General features: G+C 38.6%; 1 protein-coding gene across 2 annotated transcripts in view; it reads left to right on the forward strand.

The window, feature by feature from the left end:
• MDN1 (midasin AAA ATPase 1) overlaps positions 1–20,992 on the forward strand; it is a 173,539-nt gene that overhangs the window by 84,707 nt on the left and 67,840 nt on the right. For both annotated transcript variants that reach the window (XM_058566628.1, XM_058566629.1), the window contains 18 exons: positions 1,196–1,404; positions 2,103–2,225; positions 4,018–4,215; positions 5,240–5,347; positions 5,719–5,907; positions 8,498–8,587; positions 8,687–8,950; positions 9,101–9,362; positions 10,582–10,741; positions 11,615–11,731; positions 12,687–12,895; positions 13,932–14,080; positions 14,433–14,644; positions 14,950–15,170; positions 16,113–16,226; positions 18,205–18,337; positions 19,683–19,798; positions 20,567–20,700. In XM_058566628.1, coding sequence (XP_058422611.1) covers positions 1,196–1,404; positions 2,103–2,225; positions 4,018–4,215; positions 5,240–5,347; positions 5,719–5,907; positions 8,498–8,587; positions 8,687–8,950; positions 9,101–9,362; positions 10,582–10,741; positions 11,615–11,731; positions 12,687–12,895; positions 13,932–14,080; positions 14,433–14,644; positions 14,950–15,170; positions 16,113–16,226; positions 18,205–18,337; positions 19,683–19,798; positions 20,567–20,700 — 3,008 coding nt within the window. The remainder of the gene's footprint in view (positions 1–1,195; positions 1,405–2,102; positions 2,226–4,017; positions 4,216–5,239; positions 5,348–5,718; positions 5,908–8,497; positions 8,588–8,686; positions 8,951–9,100; positions 9,363–10,581; positions 10,742–11,614; positions 11,732–12,686; positions 12,896–13,931; positions 14,081–14,432; positions 14,645–14,949; positions 15,171–16,112; positions 16,227–18,204; positions 18,338–19,682; positions 19,799–20,566; positions 20,701–20,992) is intronic.

Here is a 20,992-nt window from a genome sequence, read left to right on the forward strand (position 1 = left end):
TGTGGACCCTTGAGGGTGGGTATTGTGTCATTGATCTTCCTGTCCCTGGCATCCCCCATGTACCTTAGCAGTCATGGGCATTCAGAAAATGTCTGTTGATTGAGTGAATGGATGAATGAATGAATGATTAAATGGGAAATGCAAGTGGGTTTGAGTTCTAATCCTTGCTCTCATTCACTAGGTTGCCTTTACCAAATATTTAAATGAGGCATTAGATTAGATAGATATCTTTCCAAGGCACTCTAAATTTTTCAAATTGTTGCTTCCCTAGCAGAGTCGTTTCTTTCCTAGCATGGTCGTTTCTTTCCCTTCCTTCCTCCCTACATTAATAATTGTTGACTGCCTGAAATGTGTAGAGGTGCAGTGGCAGTTACAGGGGTTCAGTGGTGAACAAAATCAGCCCAAGTTCCTGGCCAAATGGAACATTGCCCCTTTCCCTCTCCCTCTTCAACAGTACTCTCTTCATCCCTGAGGGGGCCTACCATGATCTAACCATTGGATCCCTTCCCTAAGCCATCATCATAGCATTCAGTTCTTTCGTGTAGAAGCTGCATGCTAGTGGCCTGGGACTGGGGTGGTCCTTGCTTCTGCTTCCATAGCTGAAGTAGTAGATGTTTTCCTAGAGCCACTCCTTCCAAACTGGTGTACCAAAAACTTCTTCCAGGAGACATGGTGGCACAAATGTTAAGCCCTGTAAGACTGTTAGTAGTCCTGCACTTCAGCTACATTACGATTTAAGGATGCATCCTGAATCGTCTTGGTGGCCTAAAAACCATGGATGAAATTGTTGATATGGAACTATCTGGCCTATACACTTAGCTTCCACTTGACTTTAGGAAATTGCAAGTACAAAGTAAATGATACAAGTACATGTAGTAATTCCAGGTGTAGGTTGTGAATGGAAAGATGTATGTTTGCAGTTCGTCCTGTATGTGTATGTGTAGGTTTAAGTATAGGAGATAGAGAGATCTGTGTAGTAGGCACAGTTGAAGAAAGTATGCTGCTGGCTGTTCCTGTAAAGCATTTTATGGACTCAAAAGTGGGGGAATATTGAAATAGAACTAAGCATTTTCACCACAGATGGTACTTCACTGACAGACAGTCTACTTGGTGGATTTTTATAATCTCGAGTTGACGTATATATACGATTTGGTGATGTCCAGCTTATATGTGGCTTTTCTTTTCTCCACTTAAGGACCTGTCTTACACAGGAATAATATTGCCGACTATGCACTCAGCGCAGGTACCACAGCTATGAATGCCCAGAGGCTCTTAAGAGCTACAAAACTGAACAAACCTATTCTCCTGGAGGGCTCCCCTGGTGTGGGAAAGACAAGTTTGGTGGGAGCATTAGCAAAGGCTTCAGGCAACACCCTTGTTCGAATCAACTTGTCAGAGCAGACGGTAAGCTTAGTCACGCTATAGCTGATGGGGATAGGTATAGGGAGTATCATTTGTGTCTATTTATAGAATTTCGTAATCAGAATAGTTATAACATTATCAGTACCCCAAATAGTTAATGGTAGTAAAGCCCACAGCAACGTGACCTTACAAACTAATTCCCCTCAATAGCTGACATCTGTAATATTATTCACTCTGGATGCTTTATTCTAATTCTCTTTTGAGAGAGAATTACCCACTTTAGTATTTATTGTAATATAGCCCCTCTTTATTTTTGTCTTTTCTAAAAAAAAATTAGTAAAGGTAAAATGACTTTTAAACAATCTTATGAAAATATGGGATTGAGATAACAAATGAAATGAGAATTTATTGGAATGGAGCCTGGGAGCAAGGCCTGGGCATTGTTAATGTTTTCTGTTTTAAAGCTCACCAATTAATTTCTAAGTACAGTCAAAGCTGAGAACTATTGATCTAGAGCTCCAACTCCAGTTGGTTGATACTTGGAGTATTGTGATGAGAAGATTCTTGGGGCATGTCTGGGCTCCTGGTAAGGAGTGCTGGCATTGATTAGTTCTGCCTTGGGTGTAAGAATAAAAAGTGGCCCAAGGCCCAAGTATTTATCTTTTTAGATTTAGAGTCTTGGAATCTAGTTAATTTTTTATGTAATGCTGGCTTTTCCCCATTTCTTCTGCTTCTCAAAGGACATCACAGACCTGTTTGGAGCAGATCTGCCTGTTGAAGGTGGCAAGGGAGGAGAATTTGCCTGGCGTGATGGCCCCTTGCTGGCAGCCCTAAAGGCAGGCCATTGGGTTGTGTTGGATGAGGTGAGAGGACTGTCCGTCGTGCCAACGATGGGATCACAAGTATGAAGAGCAGTCATAATTTTCATAGCTCTAGGGCGTTTTTCAATGGATGATCATGCTGTTGGCTAGTAAAGGCAAATTCTCTAATGAAAATAATCTTCCATGGTTTTTTTTAAGAACAAGAAAAGTCACTTGTCAGAGAGCACATATGGAAGCCCCTCTATATGTAACCTACAGACTCGCCTGCTTTTGTAAGCTAGCCTCTAGAGAAAAACAGTCTCTTCACTAGTTTAGTTTCTACTCTCTGGCATGCTTGCTTTGTATTTATTTCAGAAATATAAATAGTTAACAAATAGTGTCAACCACCTCATGTCAACAGAGAGACTGAGGAAAGTTATAGTAAGAAGAGACATACAAAAATGGTGAGAAAATGATCAGTGTTACATGTGCATATTGGATAAATTCATGACCAGAGGAACAAAGCGCATCATGAGACATATGAAAAGTGCTGAATCTCTGTGACTCACAGGCAGCTAGAGATCTGGGAAATGCACAAAAGTAAAAAATTTAAGGTTGTAGCCAAAGGAGTCGAGTTATTTTGGGATGTGTAATGTTAATTCAGGGAAAGGCTAGAAAGTAGTTGTGGAGCTTAAATGATTAGAGTGATGAAAACACCACAGACGAAACTTTCCTGACAGGACCCAGTGGGTCCCTGGATCCAGACCCTTTTGGATCTGAAGTCAGGGAGTGCTGTGGGGTTCTTTTTCTTCTGAGCTGCTTCCTATTTATCTTGGGGAGATATTAAGGAGAGGGAGGTTTTTTGTTTTTTTTTTTTCAGATTTCTTGGAAAAAGATGTCTGATAGAATAATCATTAGTCAGGAAGAAAGAATGCCTAGTTTTAAAGCTTTAGGGCTACTGACCACACTCATAATTGGTGGACTGCATCCAGGGACTGCAAGGCATTCTGGACTTGCATTCACACTTAAGAGCAGCTTTTAAAACTTCACCGGTTGAGAATATACAGCAGAGTTTGTGCTTTGAGTGCTTATGTAAACACGACATGTGAAATTCTTATATAATGCAGTCTTTTTTTGCCCATTTGCATTTTACTGATTTACATTTTCCCAATTGAATTTTTTCGTGTTACTTAAAAACCATCCATACTTCAAATCCCTGAGCTCTGAACTCATCATCTGAGTACCTCCATTCAGCTCTTGTCATTTCTGGCACAAAAACTTCTTGTATTTGTTCTTGTTCACAAAACTGTTGGTGAATTAGCTTTGTAGATCCACTTTATGTGGTTCATATCATGACTTTCATGCCCATTTGGAGATTTCATTCAATATTTGAGCTGTGAAAGAAACTTACTTATTTAAGTATTGAAAGAGCTATCTTACCTCATCATGAAAATCCCAGAGTGCGAAAATGAGGTATCTATGTATTGGCAAGTTTTTTTTTTTTTTTTGTAAGCTATGATTTATAAAGTAGGTCAATATAAGTGCATATAGTGGATACAATTTAATTTAGAAAATATTTTAATTATTTTTTAAAAACTTAATTTGAGTATTCAGTTTACCTAAAAATTATTGCTGTTTTATACACCCAAAATCTCTAACATATATATGAAATAATAATAGAATGAACACACATCAACCCATCACTCAGCTTAAGAAACAGAATTTTACCAATATTGTTTGAGCTTCCTCCTCCTGAAGATAACACTGTCTATCTTTTGTGCATATTATTCCCTTGCATTTTTTTTTTAATTGTGTAGGATATATAATAAATATGTGCACTTTCTTCTCCGAATAGCTTAACCTGGCTTCTCAGTCTGTATTGGAAGGACTCAATGCTTGTTTTGACCACCGAGGAGAAATCTATGTTCCTGAATTAGGAATGAGCTTCCAAGTGCAGCATGACAAGACAAAGATTTTTGGGTGTCAGAATCCTTTTAGACAAGGAGGCGGGAGGAAGGGCTTGCCCAAGTCTTTCCTTAACAGATTCACTCAGGTAAGATTTACTGTTACCCAGAGACCAAAAGTGAGGTGTCAAGGGTGATAAGACTGCTGGCACATAGCTATTAGGATGCTCACTATGAGAATGAGAGAGGGTCAGTTTAATGATCTACTTCTCAGTATCATCACTATCATCACTTCTCTCCTGGTGTGAATCCTTTGTCATATGTCCCAGAGGACCTGGTGTGTTACCAGTTGGAGGAGAGTAAGGTCCTCTTCAGGATTCTATTATGGTGTTCAGGGATGAAGACCAATCTTTGACCTTTTTGGATGTCTACATGATTTATTAAAACATTAAGCAATTTTAGAATGAAAATAATGCATTTTAATTAAGCAAAAGTGAAAGAGAACAGAAAATAACCATGAGGAATAAAAAATCTAGTATTCTCCATACCAAAGTCAATCATTATTAACATTTGTTATCTTTACTTATTGCCTTTATTCTCGTTTGCCGAGATAGGGGTGTGCATGTGTATACATATACTTACTTGTTTTAACATCTATTTTTCAAAGTTTGGCTAATCTAGTGGTTTGGAAATGCCTCTAGATGTTAGTTTTCTTTATTGTCTCTGTCACTTGATAATCAAAAATTTGCTGAGTATCTTTTAAGAACAGTTTATGAAAAATTTCAAACATTGAAAAGTTGATCAGATTTTACAGTGAACTCTCATACACCTACCATCCAGAATTTTGAGAGCATTTTATATAATACATAGGAAGTTTTAAAAAAACAAATGTACTTTAAAAAATTAATTGCATGTATCTTTTTTCTCTAATTCACTAGAGTGGAGCTAAACAAAAAAACCTCTGTTGCTCTATATTTCAAAGATTTTATATGATTCTGTATCCTAAAAATGCAAGAAAAGAAATTTCTATACCTGGAAATTTTATATTTATATCATGGAGGTGTTGTTACTTTGGTGTTAAATAAAAATTTTATATAAGTTGTGGTAGTCATTTCTGATGTTTTGGTAAAGAGAAATGATGGCGTATCTTCATATAATTTTTGGATTTTATAGGTCTTTGTGGATCCCCTTACAGTAATTGACATGGAGTTCATTGCCAGTACTCTGTTTCCAGCCATTGACAAAAATATTGTTAAAAAAATGGTTGCTTTCAACAACCAAGTAAGTACCTACTTGTATGAATTATTCTTCATTTTCCTGGCTGTATTTGAACCATAATTTTCTCACCACGGGGCACTGCTAAGTTACTGGTCTCTGTAACTAAGGTAAAGCACATAGAATTCCACAAGTTTCTGCTAGAGGGCAAGCTACTCATTTGAGGGTTATAGAAATTCAGTTCTGTTGTGTGTATCAATGTTAATGCTTACAGGGTGCTCCTGGCATTTAGAAGTCTGGGTTGGGAGGAGGAGACATCTGAATCAAGCCCATTAATTTCTGTTTCACATTATGTGTGCATTTGTAGTACATTTTTAGTACTCAGTGCAGTGCCTAGCAGTGGGACATGCTTCCCAGTAAGAGTATTTTCTTTTCAGATTGATCATGAAGTGACTGTCGAGAAGAAATGGGGTCAAAAAGGAGGACCCTGGGAGTTCAACCTCCGGGACCTTTTCCGCTGGTGTCAGTTGATGCTGGTTGACCAGTCCCCTGGGTGTTATGATCCTGGTCAGCATGTGTTTTTGGTCTATGGTGAAAGAATGAGAACCAGGGAAGACAAAGAAAAGGTGAGTTTCATACTTGCTCTTTGTGTTTCTTTCTGTCTGAAAGTTGATTTCTTCCTGAGGGAGAGAAGGGGCATATTCACTAATAATACCAAACCTAGTAAAGCTGTTGGAAATTTAGAAGTTAATGGAAGAGACTAAACATTCACCTGTCTCGGGGTCTCACAGTATAGAGTGGTTTGCTTTGGAGGACACTATTTGCTTATCCTCCTAAATCCCAGTGATCGCAGACCTTCTTACAAGAGTATCACCCTCTAATAATAAAGAACTAGGTCTTCATCATCTATCCAGGCACAAGGTGAGAAGCAGGAGGAGACAGGTGATACATAGAAGAAGAGGAGGGCTTTCTGTTTCTAAATAAATGTCAAATTACAAAGTATTTTATCTAGAAAGTATAAATAGATATAAAGAGAGGACGTTCTGTATCTAAATGGAAGTAAAAATATCCCTTCGTAAATAAAAAGTAACACCAGAATTCCCAGCTTAATCAACTGTAATAATGGGTGCATTTTGCTTTGTGGTATTTGAAGTCCACTCACACAATAGCTGCAGGTGGGAGGTTCTGTCATGACCTCTTACATATGAGGAGCCAAGGCTCAGAGTCATGGAGTCTCACAGGTAGCAAGTGGCAGAGGCAGCTCTCCAGTCCAGACCTTTCCACGTTGTCTGCTGTTCTTTCTACTGTATCACAGTTGTTTAAAAACAAATTAATCAATATATAGATTCATGCATTAGAAACAGTAACCTCCTTGCTGAAATGTGATGTGACTATTCCGTAGTACATGTGGCTTTTACACACTTTCATTCTGCTGCTGAGTGCACAAATCCCTTTTTGTGTGGTATTCGCAATTTAGCCAGATGGTTAACAACTCATTTATTATGTGCAAGTGGCTTTCAGTCTTTGTAATAGGACAGAATGTTTAGCTAGTGATTTTTTTTTTACAACTTTATATAATTCACATACCATCAGCTAGTCTTTTAATTTCTTCATCCACATACTAGTTATAGTGTATTATGACCAGACACTGGCCAGTTGTTGGGTAATTGATGTTAGTCAGATGGTGGTTCACTGTAGGGTGTGGAAGGTTTCCATTACTCCTCCAACTCAGAGTTGCTGTAATTGACCAACTAGGTATTTTCTGAGGAAAAAAAGTTAAGAAAAATAATAATAGAAGGAGAAAGGCTGTAAAAGCTGGAAGGATTTGGGTAAATTGGATCTGGCTTTATAAAGCTAAATAAGCCAGGGCTGCTGCCGTGGCCTAGTGGTTAAGTTCAGTGCGCTCCACTTCAGCGGCCTGGGTTTGGTTCCTGGGCACAGACTGATACTACTTGTCAGCCATGCTTTGGCAGCATCCCACATACAAAATAGAGGAAGACTGGCACAGATGTTAGCCCAGGGTGAATCTTCTTCAAGCAAAAAGAGGAAGATTGGCAACAGATGTTAGTTCAGGGCAACTCTTCCTCAGCCAAAAAATATAAAAAACTAAATCAGCCAGCTAAATTATGAAAGTATTTGTAATTTTAACTCTGATATAATATCAGGGAGAGGAGATGATATGCTTTAGAGTGGAACATGAGGTCAGAAATCACCTGGACCCAGGAGTAGGTGATGGGAGCACTTTCTTCTGTGCGGCTTTTAGGCTCATACTCAATGTTTGACACTGATTATGATTTTATCTTTATTATTTTTATTTTCTGACTTTAGTCCAGTGTCTGATGATTGATATGAGCATTGCTGCTTTGTTAGAAGTGCAACGTGACGTAAATATTTTGGGTGGCTGGAATTTTTCCTGCTGCTGTGGGCTAAATTTGTGTTTTTTTATACATGCCTATCTTCTGCCTGCCCCAACTCCTCTTAGATTTTTAGGAGAAATCCAAGAAAGAAGTAGGGTTAACAGAAAGTGTTTTACAGTATTTTTCCTAAGGAAGAGATAACTAAATGTAAATAATCAGTTAGAGAAATAGCTTTGGTTGTCATCTCTACATAAATACTTAGAGGGATAACATGATGTTTTTAGAGTCAGACTGGCTTAGATTTAAATTCAGTTACCAGCTATGAGCAAATCATATAACTCTTGTGAATCCTATTATCTATATCTATAAAATGGAAATACCTACTTTGCAAGGCTGTAAGGATTGGAAATAATCTATTACATCTAATGTAATGTTTGGCACATGGTAGGTACTCAAGAAATGGTCATTGTTCTTCATAATCTTCATGTTACTAGTCTCTTTTCTCTTCTTTTAGGTGATTTCTTGAATGATGAAAGCAAATTCATTATTCATCTCTAGATTTGCAGTGTATTCATGGCTTATTTTAATTTATGGTACATTATCACTGGAATCTCAAAGAGTTTGAGATTATGTGGCTACTCTTTTCTTGAGCTTCAGTTTGCTTTCATTCTGAAAAATTAAGTAAATGTAATCTATGCTTTTTCTAAGAGAAAATTCAAAAGGATAAGGAATTTGTGATTAGTGTTCTCAGAATATTGTGACTCACATTGCTGTTTTCTACAAGTATTCATTCTAGAAGGTTTGGCTCAGAATTTGATGGAGTGACTTGTGTTTTGATTGTATCATCCTCTTCCTTTAGGTCATTGCTGTGTTCAAGGATGTGTTTAGTTCAAATTCCAACCCATACATGGGAACCAGACTCTTTCACATCACTCCCTATAACGTTCAGGTGAGGAGAGTGGGATAATCCTCTTTTACGATCTCTATGGCTTCTTCTGCTTCTACTACCAGGCACACTTGTGAAATCTCATTGTCATGTCTTTTTCAGCTGGGCTATTCAGTCCTTTCCCGTGGCAGCTACGTTCCTCCCCCGTCCCACCGTCCCCTGTTGCTCCTGCACCAGTCTTTACAGTCTCTGGAGTCAATTATGAAGTGTGTACAGATGAGCTGGATGGTCATCCTTGTGGGGCCAGCCTCTGTGGGCAAGACCAGCCTGGTCCAGCTCCTAGCACACCTTACTGGTCATACGTTAAAGATCATGGCTATGAACAGTGCAATGGACACTACTGAGCTTCTGGGTGGATTTGAGCAGGTAACTGATCTGCCCTCACGTTTTCAGGCAAAACACAATAAACCTTGTAGTCTGATTGATGGTCTTCTGTGTTGGAGGTAGCTATAGGTAGCAGTATTTTTTGACTCTGGCCAATGGCTGTGATGCGTTTATGTGCTCTGGAAATTGCAGGTTGATCTTATACGGCCTTGGAGGCAGCTCCTTGAGAAGGTGGAGGGCACTATAAGGGCACTGTTAAGAGATAGCCTTCTTGTCAGTGCTGATGATGCAGAAGTAGTGCTGCGAGCCTGGAGTCATTTCCTTCTGACATATAAGCCCAAGTGTCTTGGAGAAAGTGGTAAAGGTGTCACGATGGAGATTGTCAACAAACTGGAAGCAGTATTATTGCTTATGCAGCGACTCAACAGTAAAATCAACTCATACTCCAAGGCAGGTATGTATGTTTGGATGTATGTATCAAGACACTTAACTTTGCCCGTATAGTGTCCATTTATAGCTAATATGTTTGTAAGTGCAGTACCTGTAATTTTTTATTAATTTAATCATTATCAATAATCAAAACTTGGAACTCTTTGTCTTAGAAAGTAAAATGAAGCTGATTGAAGTATTCAGAATTGGTGATCCTAAACAAAGTAAACAGGATAGAAATTGGTTACTGAGTTTTATGGTTTGTTTTGTGCATAATCAGCTATAATGATAAATCACTTTCATGTAACGCTGGTTTTATTTTTTGTTGGACTATTTTATAAACTTATTAATAATTTCTCAAGAAATAGAGCATTTTAAACTGAAGAATAGAAGTCAGTATTGATAGGATATGTTTAGTCATTTTGTATAGAAAGTGGAAGAAATTCCTCAGTTAACATGGAAACGTGCATTTCTCATTTTGTGGTACAACTTTCTGGGTGGTGTTGAGCCTGCCTTTAGAGAAGACTAAAGATAAAGGCTCATAGGTTATGTCTTGTCACTATGATTGTCGTTCTTTTTTTCCAAAGCTTGCTCATAACTGGTTACAAAGAGTTGATTCCTGAGGGATGAAGAAATGAGACTCCCCTCTTCTAGCTGTGTAAACATTGTATCCATGGCTGTGGGTCAGATAGGCAAGAGAATAATTTCATTGTTGATTTGATCTGTCATTTCCCCTATTCAAGCCCACCATTTGAATTTGAAATCCTTTACTCTTTCACTCAAATTCATTATTAGAGATATTTAATGGAGTCATACATTACTTTATATATTTTTAAAAGATGAGTATTATAAAACTTACCATTGAGATATGAATTCCTCTTGAGTGGTAGTGGTTGGCGTTTTGCCAACTTGGGGCACCTTCATATAGTATAAATGCAGTAATAGGTGGGAGACATTATACTTCTGCCATTTGAGAAATTATAACATATAAAGATTATTTACATTCTCTGTCACTCTTGAGTCAACTCTATCTAGCCATTCATTCAGAAAGCCATTAAGAAGTATTTTCTACCCCCAAACCTAATTTTCTTACCTGTTTAGACAAACACAAAATAATCCTATTTACCCTGTTATGAAACTTTAAAAAATTGGGCCAGAAGTTTCCAGCTTTCTTTTAATAAACTCTTAGTTGTTTTTTGATTACTCTTGGTTTGAAGTTAAGTGCTGTGGCTGTGACATTTCAGAGTTTGCCAAACTCGTGGAAGAGTTCCGAAGCTTTGGGGTAAAGCTTATGCAGTCAGCCAGTGGCCGTAGCCATGGCACGTTTGAATGGGTTGACAGCATGTTGGTTCAGGCGCTGAAGTCTGGAGATTGGCTTTTGATGGACAACGTTAACTTCTGCAAGTAAGGACTGTCTACCTTATTATGAGTAGGCCTATTGAAATTTTGAGATATGCTTGTCAAAGTAGAAACCCAAGTGGAAGCTCTGGTATTTTTAGTCTGCTGTTTTCTTAACTGGAAACACATCCTCAGCCATATTCTGTAGACTTCTCTGTGTGGTGAACAGTGGTAATAGGTCATTAGACAGCTGCAAGATTTTAGTTCTGTATGATAGATTTGAGCTGAACCGAAGGCTAACAAAATTGGATTACTTTTCCAACCAACATCCTTTGAGTTAAACCTTTTTATTTAACATCAGAAATCTTCCTTTCATTAAGATAATTCTTGAGTGCAGATTGTTGAAATGGAGGATCTGACACAGGGCAGACATTTAGTGAATGTGCGTTAGTGTGTATCACTTTTGATTCTAAAGTAAGGAAAGGGGCAAGCATAAAACTACTGTACTCATACAGTTAGCATAATAGAAGCTACTATAAGGTCACATGGTGGGTTTCTCTACTGGGAGCATTTTTGATAATGTTTCAAATTAAAATCCAGTTTACCTTTAAATAGATTGGATAATGTTGGGAAGTTGGGAGAGGGAAGGGGAAAGAGTAAAGAGTTATAGTTCAGGGAACTTTCTATTATTTTCCTTAATCTATTTATTCAACAGATATTTTGTGTGTTTACTGTGTATGAATCTCTGGCCTATGTGCCTTGGGAATGAAAAGGGGAATTGGTGGGGAAAGAGATTTTGAAAGAGATCACAGTTCTATATGGGGGAGTGATCCATGCTAAAAGGAAGACATGGGTCAGGAGCAGTGGGAGGCCTGTGTAAGGAAAGTAGAGTCAACACAGCCTGGCAGCCTGTCCACCATTTGAATTCCCTCTGTGCAGCCCATCAGTGCTGGATCGTTTGAATGCTTTGCTCGAACCTGGAGGTGTCCTCACCGTTAGCGAGAGAGGAATGATAGATGGATCCACTCCCACCATAACACCAAATCCCAATTTCAGGTATTTTTGCCTCTTAAGTTTCTGCCTAAGAATCTGATAGCCTCGATATCAGAGGTAGATGTGCAGTAGGGCCTTCTTACGTATTATATTCAGACACCCAGTCATGAGCATGTTCATCCATTCATTGATTCTCATAAGAAATATTTATTGAGGCTCTGCTCTTTGCCGGGCATTGGAGGCTCTGGGGGCACAGTAGTAAACAAGAGAGATGAGGGTCCTGCCTTGGGTTGGTGGTGAAGAGCAGAAGCAGAAAGACCAGTCACAAGCCTTTTGCAGTAGTTCAGGCAAGAGATAATGATAGCCTAGACTAGGGTGGTCAGATCAGTGGGACTTGCTGATGGACTTGTGGATTGAGAAAAAGAGGAAGCAAGGATGACACCTAAGTTTTTGGCTAGACATCTAAGTTTTTGGCTTGAGTAATTGGGTAAGTGGGGGTGTCATTCATTGAGAAAAGAAGACTGGCAAAGGAGCAGTTTTGGTGTGGGGGTGGTCAGCAGGGAATCAGCTGTTTAGTTTTGGAGATGTGTGAAATGTCAGACAGCTAGATGGAGATGTTGATGGACATCAAATATCTGAAGCTAAACGTTTCAAGAGAATACACTGCTCCCTTTTCTGCTGTCTGTAGGTGAGTTAGAATGATGAATTAGCACTGCCTGATTTGGGGAATATCTGAAAGTAAGAATTTTACAGTTTTCAGATAGTGCTAAAGGTGCACTGGATATACAATACTTAGTTCCTTACGAAAGGAGGTTTATAGAAACTGATTTGTTGTATTGATGCATTTTGGAACTGGAGGATAGAATACATATGAAAGTTGCAGACTTGGAGTTAGTGGTGTCTCTCTTGAAAAGCTCTCTGAAGATGAGCCACATATGATTGGCCCTCACCAGGTTGAGGGCACCACTGGTTGCACTGAGATTTTAATTTTTTTTCCTTTGACTTGCTATACTACTAGACTTTTTCTCTCAATGGATCCTGTTCATGGAGAAATATCCCGAGCTATGAGGAATCGTGGACTTGAAATCTACATTTCAGGAGAAGGGGATGGGGGCATTCCAGATGACCTGGATCTGAAAGTTCTGCTGCACAGCCTTGGGTTGGTGGGGGATAGTGTGTGTGACACCCTTTTGGCTATACACATGGAAACCCGGAGCACTGTTGTAGGTAAGGTGCTTGACTTCTAGGCCTCTGCCGAGTTTTATTCTTATATAGAAGTTCATATGTTATGCCATTTGACTGCTAGTCCAGGAGTTCTTACATTTAGTGTACATAGAAATAGAAATTACCAAGAAATCCTATGAAAAATGTAGATGTAGTGGTACCTTCTTTCCCCCCAAGAGATTGGGTTCAGCAGGTCTGTTGAGGCACAGGAATCAGTATTTTAAAGAAGCTCCCGGGTAATCTTGATGCGTACAGTCAGAGGCGGCCCACACTTTGAGGAATACTGCTTTCAACAATGAGATTCATGAAGTTTGTCACTCATATCTTCAGGGTCATCACTGAGTCTCTTAAAGGTGGAATAAAGAGGAAACTTTAAATTGTTTAAAACAGACAAGTGTTACTTCTTGTAAATGTCCAAATATACAAGAAAGAGCAATAAAAATAATGACTGTATTAGTAGTATTAATAATAACAACAATAATAAATGAAATGCTATTTATTAAGTAACATGCTGTGTGTTAAGTACAATGTTGGTTGCTTATTGAGTCCTCACGTTAGTTCGGCAAGGCATGTGTTTCCATTTTACAGATAAGGCTCAGAGAAATTGAGTAACTCATCTAAGCCAAACAGTTAATAATGACAGCTGGGATTTGAAAGTAGGTCTGTTGGATTTCAAAGCATGTGGTTCTTTATGAGGCCATGCTCATTTTGCCACCTTCAGTGTGTGTCAACTTTAGATTAAGGATGTATGTGGCCAGGCTTTATCACACTTGTAAATGAGTCATCTGGTCACTTCCCCACAATATACTGCCGACCACCAGAGAGGAGGGAGGTAGGATAGAAAGGAAGGAATATGAATGTTCCCACAAGTTCATTGTGTGCTGGTGAGACCCTCGAGTCCACTTAAAAAGCTTTCTAAAATAAGTATCTAGGTGGATTTGAGTGGAAGGAAGTTTGATGTGAAGGTGGAATTTATCCATTTTCATTGGAGATTTTGCAGAATCTATTGATCATAGACGGCAATATTTTTTCTTTATAGGTTCTCCAGCATCTTCTGTTTCAACTCTAATTCAGACAGCTGTGTTCATTGTCCAGTACCTACAGCGAGGGCTGAGTTTAGACAGAGCCTTTTCTGAAGCATGTTGGGAAGCTTATGTGCACTCACAGCATTCACCAGCAAACCGGAAGGTAATAGAAAGTGTTTCAAGCTGTAACACTCTACCTTATTGAGTGGGGGGAGATTCTATTGGTGGCAACTTTAATGACCCAGAGAGTTGACCACTGCAGTTATGCCCTAACAGAGATCAAGTATCCAGATACTTTTCTGGAAAATAGCTTAAATGTAAATATTACTTCCTTGAAACTTATCTATCATCAGAAAAAGTGAAATTTAGCTTGTAATGTTGTACATTGAAGAAGGTGTATGAGAGTTGTGAGATGATCACGTGGGGCCTTGAAAGCTATTATTACTCTGCTCGTTTTTTGGTAATAGCACTTATATGTTGGTGCCTGTACACCATGTGTTTTTATCTCCTACCAGCTTGTGCAGGCTTTACTGGAGAAACATATTTCTTCTCTGCGAGCACATGAAACCTGGGGTGAGTCCATTCTTGCCATGGGGCTATGGCCGGATTCTCTGCCCTCAGCTGTGTTTGCTGTGGAAGATTCTCACCTCTCTATAGTCCGAAGTGATGGACAGATCTTAGCATATTGCCTCAACAGGGTGAGCATGAAAACGAGCAGCTGGGCAAGGTTAGTGGAGCCCTGAGCTTCTGGGTCTCTGGCATCTTGACTATTTTTTTTTTTATGGTAATGGTCATGACCCAACATATTTGACGAGAATGTTATGTGGCTATTATCCACATAGTTTGATTATGATATTGCTCCCTATTTCTTATCCATTAGGTATATGTTTTAATTGTCCCCCTTTGGAGGGGACTCACCTTTTCCCCATTACCTCTTTGATCTGTTATTTGTAAAGTTATTCTCTTGGTTCTTTGAAATATGAAATGAAAGTTCATTCTGGTACTGTCTTTGCCTATTCCAATGAATTTCAGGATTCAGCCTCTTACCTTGCCAGACTTAGAGAAAATTGTGCAGTCCTCCAACCCTGAGAGCTTGAAATTCAGTTCAGTTGAAGTGGATACTTACTGGATTGATGAACCAGATGTTCTGGCCATGGCTGTTAAATTGCTCATAGAAAGAGCAACGAATCAAGATTGGATGCTCAGAGTTAAGTGGCTTTATCATTTAGCGAAGAATATACCAGAGGGGCTTGGTGAGTAGAAAAGCTTAATTTGTTTAATGAGGGAATTTATGTATACTTATTCTGTTTTAGTGCCTCAGCAGCTGTGTTGTTCTGTGACTACACTATTAAAATTACGTCTGGGAGAGCTCCTAGGCAAGAAATTTATAACTTAGCATTACTGTTTGGGTAGCTGTTAAAAATTAAGGAACACATCTGCCTTTAGATGTGCCCCAAGAGAAGCTTTTTTCCCATGTAATCCTTAGCATTTCAGGATCTGTCTACCATTCTATCAAATCCAAAAGGAGAACGTACTATATTATGTTACTTTTAATTTTTTTAACATCCTGCTTTTTTGCTGTACTAATACTTGTGCACAATCATTCCATCTGGGAAAGGTGTTGCTTTTGGTAAATTCATTACCCATAACAGTGCGTAAGATACTAATCTTATTTTAGTTCCTGTGCCCTAAGAGGTCATGCATAATTTCTCTGTACTTTTTTCATTCTAAGAGAGGGAAAAGCACCAGTAACAAAATTGTATGGGTTGGAAAGTACAGGACTTGGAATTTGTTGGTAGAACTTGTTGACTAAAGTAATTGAGTTTAGATGAGCCTTTCTCCACCATGAGAACTTGTAGATAAGCCAATGACTATGTATATTATTGTGTGGTACATGTGATCTGTCTAAACATATATATAGAGGGAATTTCTATAAATATTCTTATCTGCATGGTCCTATGTGATAGCTACTAGCCACAGGTAGCTACTAAAATATAAATATAAATTAATTAAAATTAAATAAAATCTAAAATCGTCCAGTCCCTTCATTGCACTGGCCCACATTTCAGGTGCTTATTAACATGTGACTAGTGGCTACTCTGACAGCGCCGCTATAGAACATTTTTGTCATTGCAGAAAGTTCAATTTGACAGCACTGCTTTAGATACTAACATATGGTTCTCCTTTCTTCACAGAGTCAATACAGATTCATTTGGAAGCCAGTGCTGCATCTCTTAGGAATTTTTACTCGAATTCTCTCTCAGCTGGGATTAGTAATGTCATCAAAATCTTACAACCAAATATAACGGGTACTGCACCTGATCTGATTTCTAGCTCTCAGTACTGTTCAGGAAACTTGTCCATTGAGTTAATGGAAAAAGACCTGTCAGAGCTCCTACTGTAACAAATAGCACTTTTTAGAAGTCTCAGATTATCCAGATGCAAATTCCACTTCTTTGTTCGAAACTATTCATTTATCCTTCAGTTTCTGAAAGAGAATGATGATACACAGGGTAGTGGGAAGGACACAGGAGTTGGAAGACTGGGTTCTGGTCCCAACTCAGCCACAAACTGGCTTGTTGATTTGGGGCCCATCATTCATACTCACTGCCTGTGTTTGAAAAATATGGTAATTAAATAAACTTCTCTTGGGTCCCTTCCACTTATATTCTGTGATTTATTAGTACTGTTAACTGAAAAGGTTTTAAACTATGAGCTATTTGACTTGAAGGGAAGACAATACAGGATCAATTTCTGCAGAATATATAAAATATTAATGATGAAGTTACAAAGCCTTAAATACGAAGTTATGAACCTGTAATAATAAAGGAAATAGCCATTCAAGCTATCTAATCTGATGAAGTATTCAGAATTTCTTTTTAATTAAGGAGTGAGATAGCAAACTTATTTATTAGAACTGAAGAATATGGGGCCAGCCCCAGTGGCCCAGTTGTTGAAGTTTGGCGTGCTTTGCTTTGGTGGCCCAGATTCAGTTCCCAGGTGCAGACCTACACCACTCGTCTGTCAGTGGCCATGCTGTGGTGGCAGCTCACGTATAAAAAGGAAGATTGGCAGCGGATGTTAGCTCAGGACAAATCTTCCTCAGAAAAAAAAAAGAACCAGAAAAATATGAAGTTGATTGAACATAAGCATTAATGAGGGCATTTCACAGAACCAGATTTTTAATTTCCCACCCCCATCTTCATTTGATATTGATCAAAACATACCCTTAGCTGTTCGGTTTAGAAAAAATACACATGATGCTTTTGTGCTAAACCAATTACCTCACGTGCACTAAAGGTAATGGAGTTAGTGGTGAGGAAGAAATCAAATGATGGAGAAAACTACTATAGTAGTCAGATTGTGGCTGAACTAAGTTATGGCTTTCCAACCATGAAAACATTTTGGTCTTTGGAGTTCTAGAGTAGAGTAACAGGGTTGCTTTTTAGCAGACACTGCTTGCCCACTGTTGGAATATATTAGGTCCACCTTCGTTGTCCTTTTCAGTGGTATAGCTCTGGATTGTGTAGTCTGACTGGACTTTGGAATATGGGCTCCCTCCTGTGTACCTTGCTGTTCACAGGAGGCCTCTGTTAGTCTACTGTATGGTAGATGTCTTTAAAACTTGAAGTATTCCACTGACCCATCCTACTCAGCCACCTTCAAATTGACGTTACCATTGTTTTGTCTTACCGCCCTCCCTTGGGTTCTCACAACCTCTGGAGAGTGTCAGAGTCTGGCTGCTGATCCTTTACAGAAGAGGTACCAAGTTTGAGCCAAAGGAGTGAGTGGTGGCAGAAGTGGCCACATCCCATGATTGTAAAGAAATGGATTTTAAGCGAGATAATCTTGAGTTATTTTTCTTATTGAAAGTAAATGATGAGATGTATTCATTCATTTTCTGCCATGTAAGTTAGTTTTTTTGTGGTTAATGGTGAAAAATTAATTAAGTCCATGCATTCTTTTCTGACCAGTAGTGGGAACTGAGCAAGTGAATGCACTGGTTGGAATGTTTATGTTCTAGCAGAGATTACCTGTATATTGTACAGTGGAATGAAATTGCGAAACTAGTAGAAATTTTGCATTTAGAAAGGAAATAGCATAAAAGCTATTGAACCCTACTTTTCTAGTATTATGGACTGAGACCAGCATTTCCCTGTTCCACCTATTTCCCATCAGGACTCAATGTGATCAAAGTAAAACAATGAAAATCCTTAACTGAAATTTGCCAGACAAAGAAGGAATGTAACTTGAAAATTCTATTTTTTGTTTTGTTTTTTAAACCAGATGAATTTGTGATCCCTCTGGACCCCAGATGGAATATGCAGGCTTTGGACATCATCAGAAATTCGATGGACTTTGACCCACAAACAGACCAGCCTGAGCAGCTCTTTGCCCTTTTAGAGTCTGTTGCAAACAAGTAGGTGAAGCCTGCTGTTCTGGGCAGTGTTTGCCTCCCTGTACACTATGGATCATGGATTCTACATTTCCCAAGACTCTGTAAAATACAGCTTAACGTGTGTTTAATTTTCTGAACCTGAGAAGTGATGGGGTGTTAGACACGATTGCCTTCATCCCCACCTCTCCTTCGTGCTCTGTGCTCAGTGAAGTGATTCTGACTGTGATGTCAAAATGCCTGTGAATGTTGCAGGTTCTTAAGAATTTAATAGATACACTAGCTTAGAACTAATGGTGGGATTTATTTTACGGTTAATCCTTTATCATAGGATAGTCATGTTTCTACTGTTTTCTGTTGGTTCCCAGAAGCTCCTGCCATTTTCACCTACTCATTCTCTCACGTATCCTTTCCTGATCCGTCTGTCTGTCCATATTATTTCCCATCCTCAAATGTTGGAAACATACACAACACCTGCATAGTTATGTACACACTCCATATAAGTTTACCTAATTATTATATAATCTGGTCTTTCGTCACTCTCTCTCTCTTTTTTTTTTTTTTTGGTGAGGAAGATTTTGCCCTGAGCTAACATCTGTTGCCATTCCTCCTCTTTTTGCTTGAGGAAGATTGGCCCTAGCTAACATCTGTGCCTGTCTTCCCCCATTTTGTATGTGGGTTGCTGCCACAGCATGGCTTAATGAGCAGTGTAGGTCTGTGCCTAGTATCTGATCCTGCGAACCCCGGGCCGCCAAAGCGGAGCATGCCGAACCCAACCACTAGGCCACTGGGCCGGCCCCGTGGTCTTTCCTCACTCTTTAATCTAATGACCAGTAGTCTTTTTGTAATTGGCTATCAGTGTAATCAAGTTTTTAAATAATTTTATAATTGATGTGTAATGTGCGTTATAGAAGAGTACACTAATAATGAGTATATATCGTTTTGATGAATTTTCATAAAGTGAACTCACATGTGATATGTACTAGCACCCAGAGGCCCCTTTGTCCCCTTTCCCAGTAACTCCCCTTCCTCCTCCCCAGGTAACTTCTAACACCACAGATTAATTTTATGTTGGCCAATTTTAAGAGTTCACAGTGTAGTTTGTCGGATCGTGGCAGAGCAATGGAATGAGGTCTGGCAGTCTACCTAGACACAGCCTTTTCTAGCCGTCTGTCTTCTTCCCCCACAACTTAGTTGTCATCACTTTCATTTTCATCTCTCTAGTCCGGAATTTGCAGAGGCAGGAGAGGAATGGCAGGGTGAAGGAGATTGATGTTCCACAGGTTCTCAGGATTCAGCAGGTAGAGGATATGATTGACAAGTATTATTAACCAATGACTATTTGTTATGTTATTGAATCTCATTTCAGGACAATCATATATCTTGACCGGGAAAAACGGATTTATACTGAAGCAAATTTGGTTTCTGTGGGTGGCAAAAAGTTAAGAAATAGTGTTTTGAGAATGTCCTTTGAATTCCATAAAGGTAAGAACATTACCTTTAATATTCTTCAGTTATGCATCTGATTGCATAATGTTGCTGAAGATGAGAGAGATTCAGCAGTTTCTGCCATTTTACTGATTCCTTTTGATTTACTGGCCTGATTTTAAACATGTTCCCTTATTCAATAGTAATGAATTTCATGTCCTTGATCTCATTTACTTTTTATAGCAACCATATGAGGTAACTCTCATGAATGAGGAAAGGGAGGCACAGAGATGCTCAAGGTCATATCTTTAGCAAATCACAGAGCCAGAACTTGAAACCTAGGTCTTTTGGCTCCAAAAGTACAAGCTCATAAGCATTTGGTTATAGATTGTTTCTCCCTCCTTCCTTTATTTTTTTAAATTGAAAAGATAACCATATTTCTTGGAAAAAATTCAAACTATATAGAAGTATAAAAATTGAAAAAGTCTACTCTTGGGGCAGCTACTGTTAATAGTAGATTCCCTTGTGTTTTCTCATATTTGCCTGGGTTATCTATCCATCCAGACATATATACACTTAGTTTTCATTTTGTATTTAAACAAATGTTTTTTTTCGTTAAGACATTATGAGTATCTATAGGCATACATGCCTGATTCGCTAAGTTTATTAATAGTAGGCTAAGAATTTGCTTTTGATTTTGACATTTCAAAATTGATGTTTTTACTGGGGATGACATTAATTCCAGATTGCAGTTGATTTTGAAACTGTCCGGAGGTTAATTTAAATCTGATGGAATGTTCTTATTTTATTTATGTCAACTCTAAGATCCAGAGAGCTATCACAGCCTGCCCCATGAAATTGTCGTCAATCTTGCTGCTTTTTTTGAACTTAGTGATGCACTAATCCTGCTCTGGGTGCAGTCCTCCCAGGGGATGGTGTCTGATGCCTGTGTCAATGAGGTGAGGAAGTGACCTGTTTTTATTTTAAACAGCATTTGCCTTGGCACGTGTTGTTAGTCTTAGGGGCAAGACTAACTTCAATGTTTTTGTTGTATGTCCAATATTATTTGAGAAATTTAATTGTTCTTAACAGTTTGAAATATATACACATATATTAAAGCTTTATGGGTGTATAATTGACATATAATAAATGGCATATATTTAAAGTGTGCAATTTTATATGTTTTGACATGTATACACCTGTGAGAACATTACCACAAACAAGATAGTGAAACATATCCATCACCTTCAA

This window comes from Diceros bicornis, chromosome 23 (genome assembly GCF_020826845.1).
Source record: "Diceros bicornis minor isolate mBicDic1 chromosome 23, mDicBic1.mat.cur, whole genome shotgun sequence".
NCBI lineage: Eukaryota > Metazoa > Chordata > Mammalia > Perissodactyla > Rhinocerotidae > Diceros > Diceros bicornis.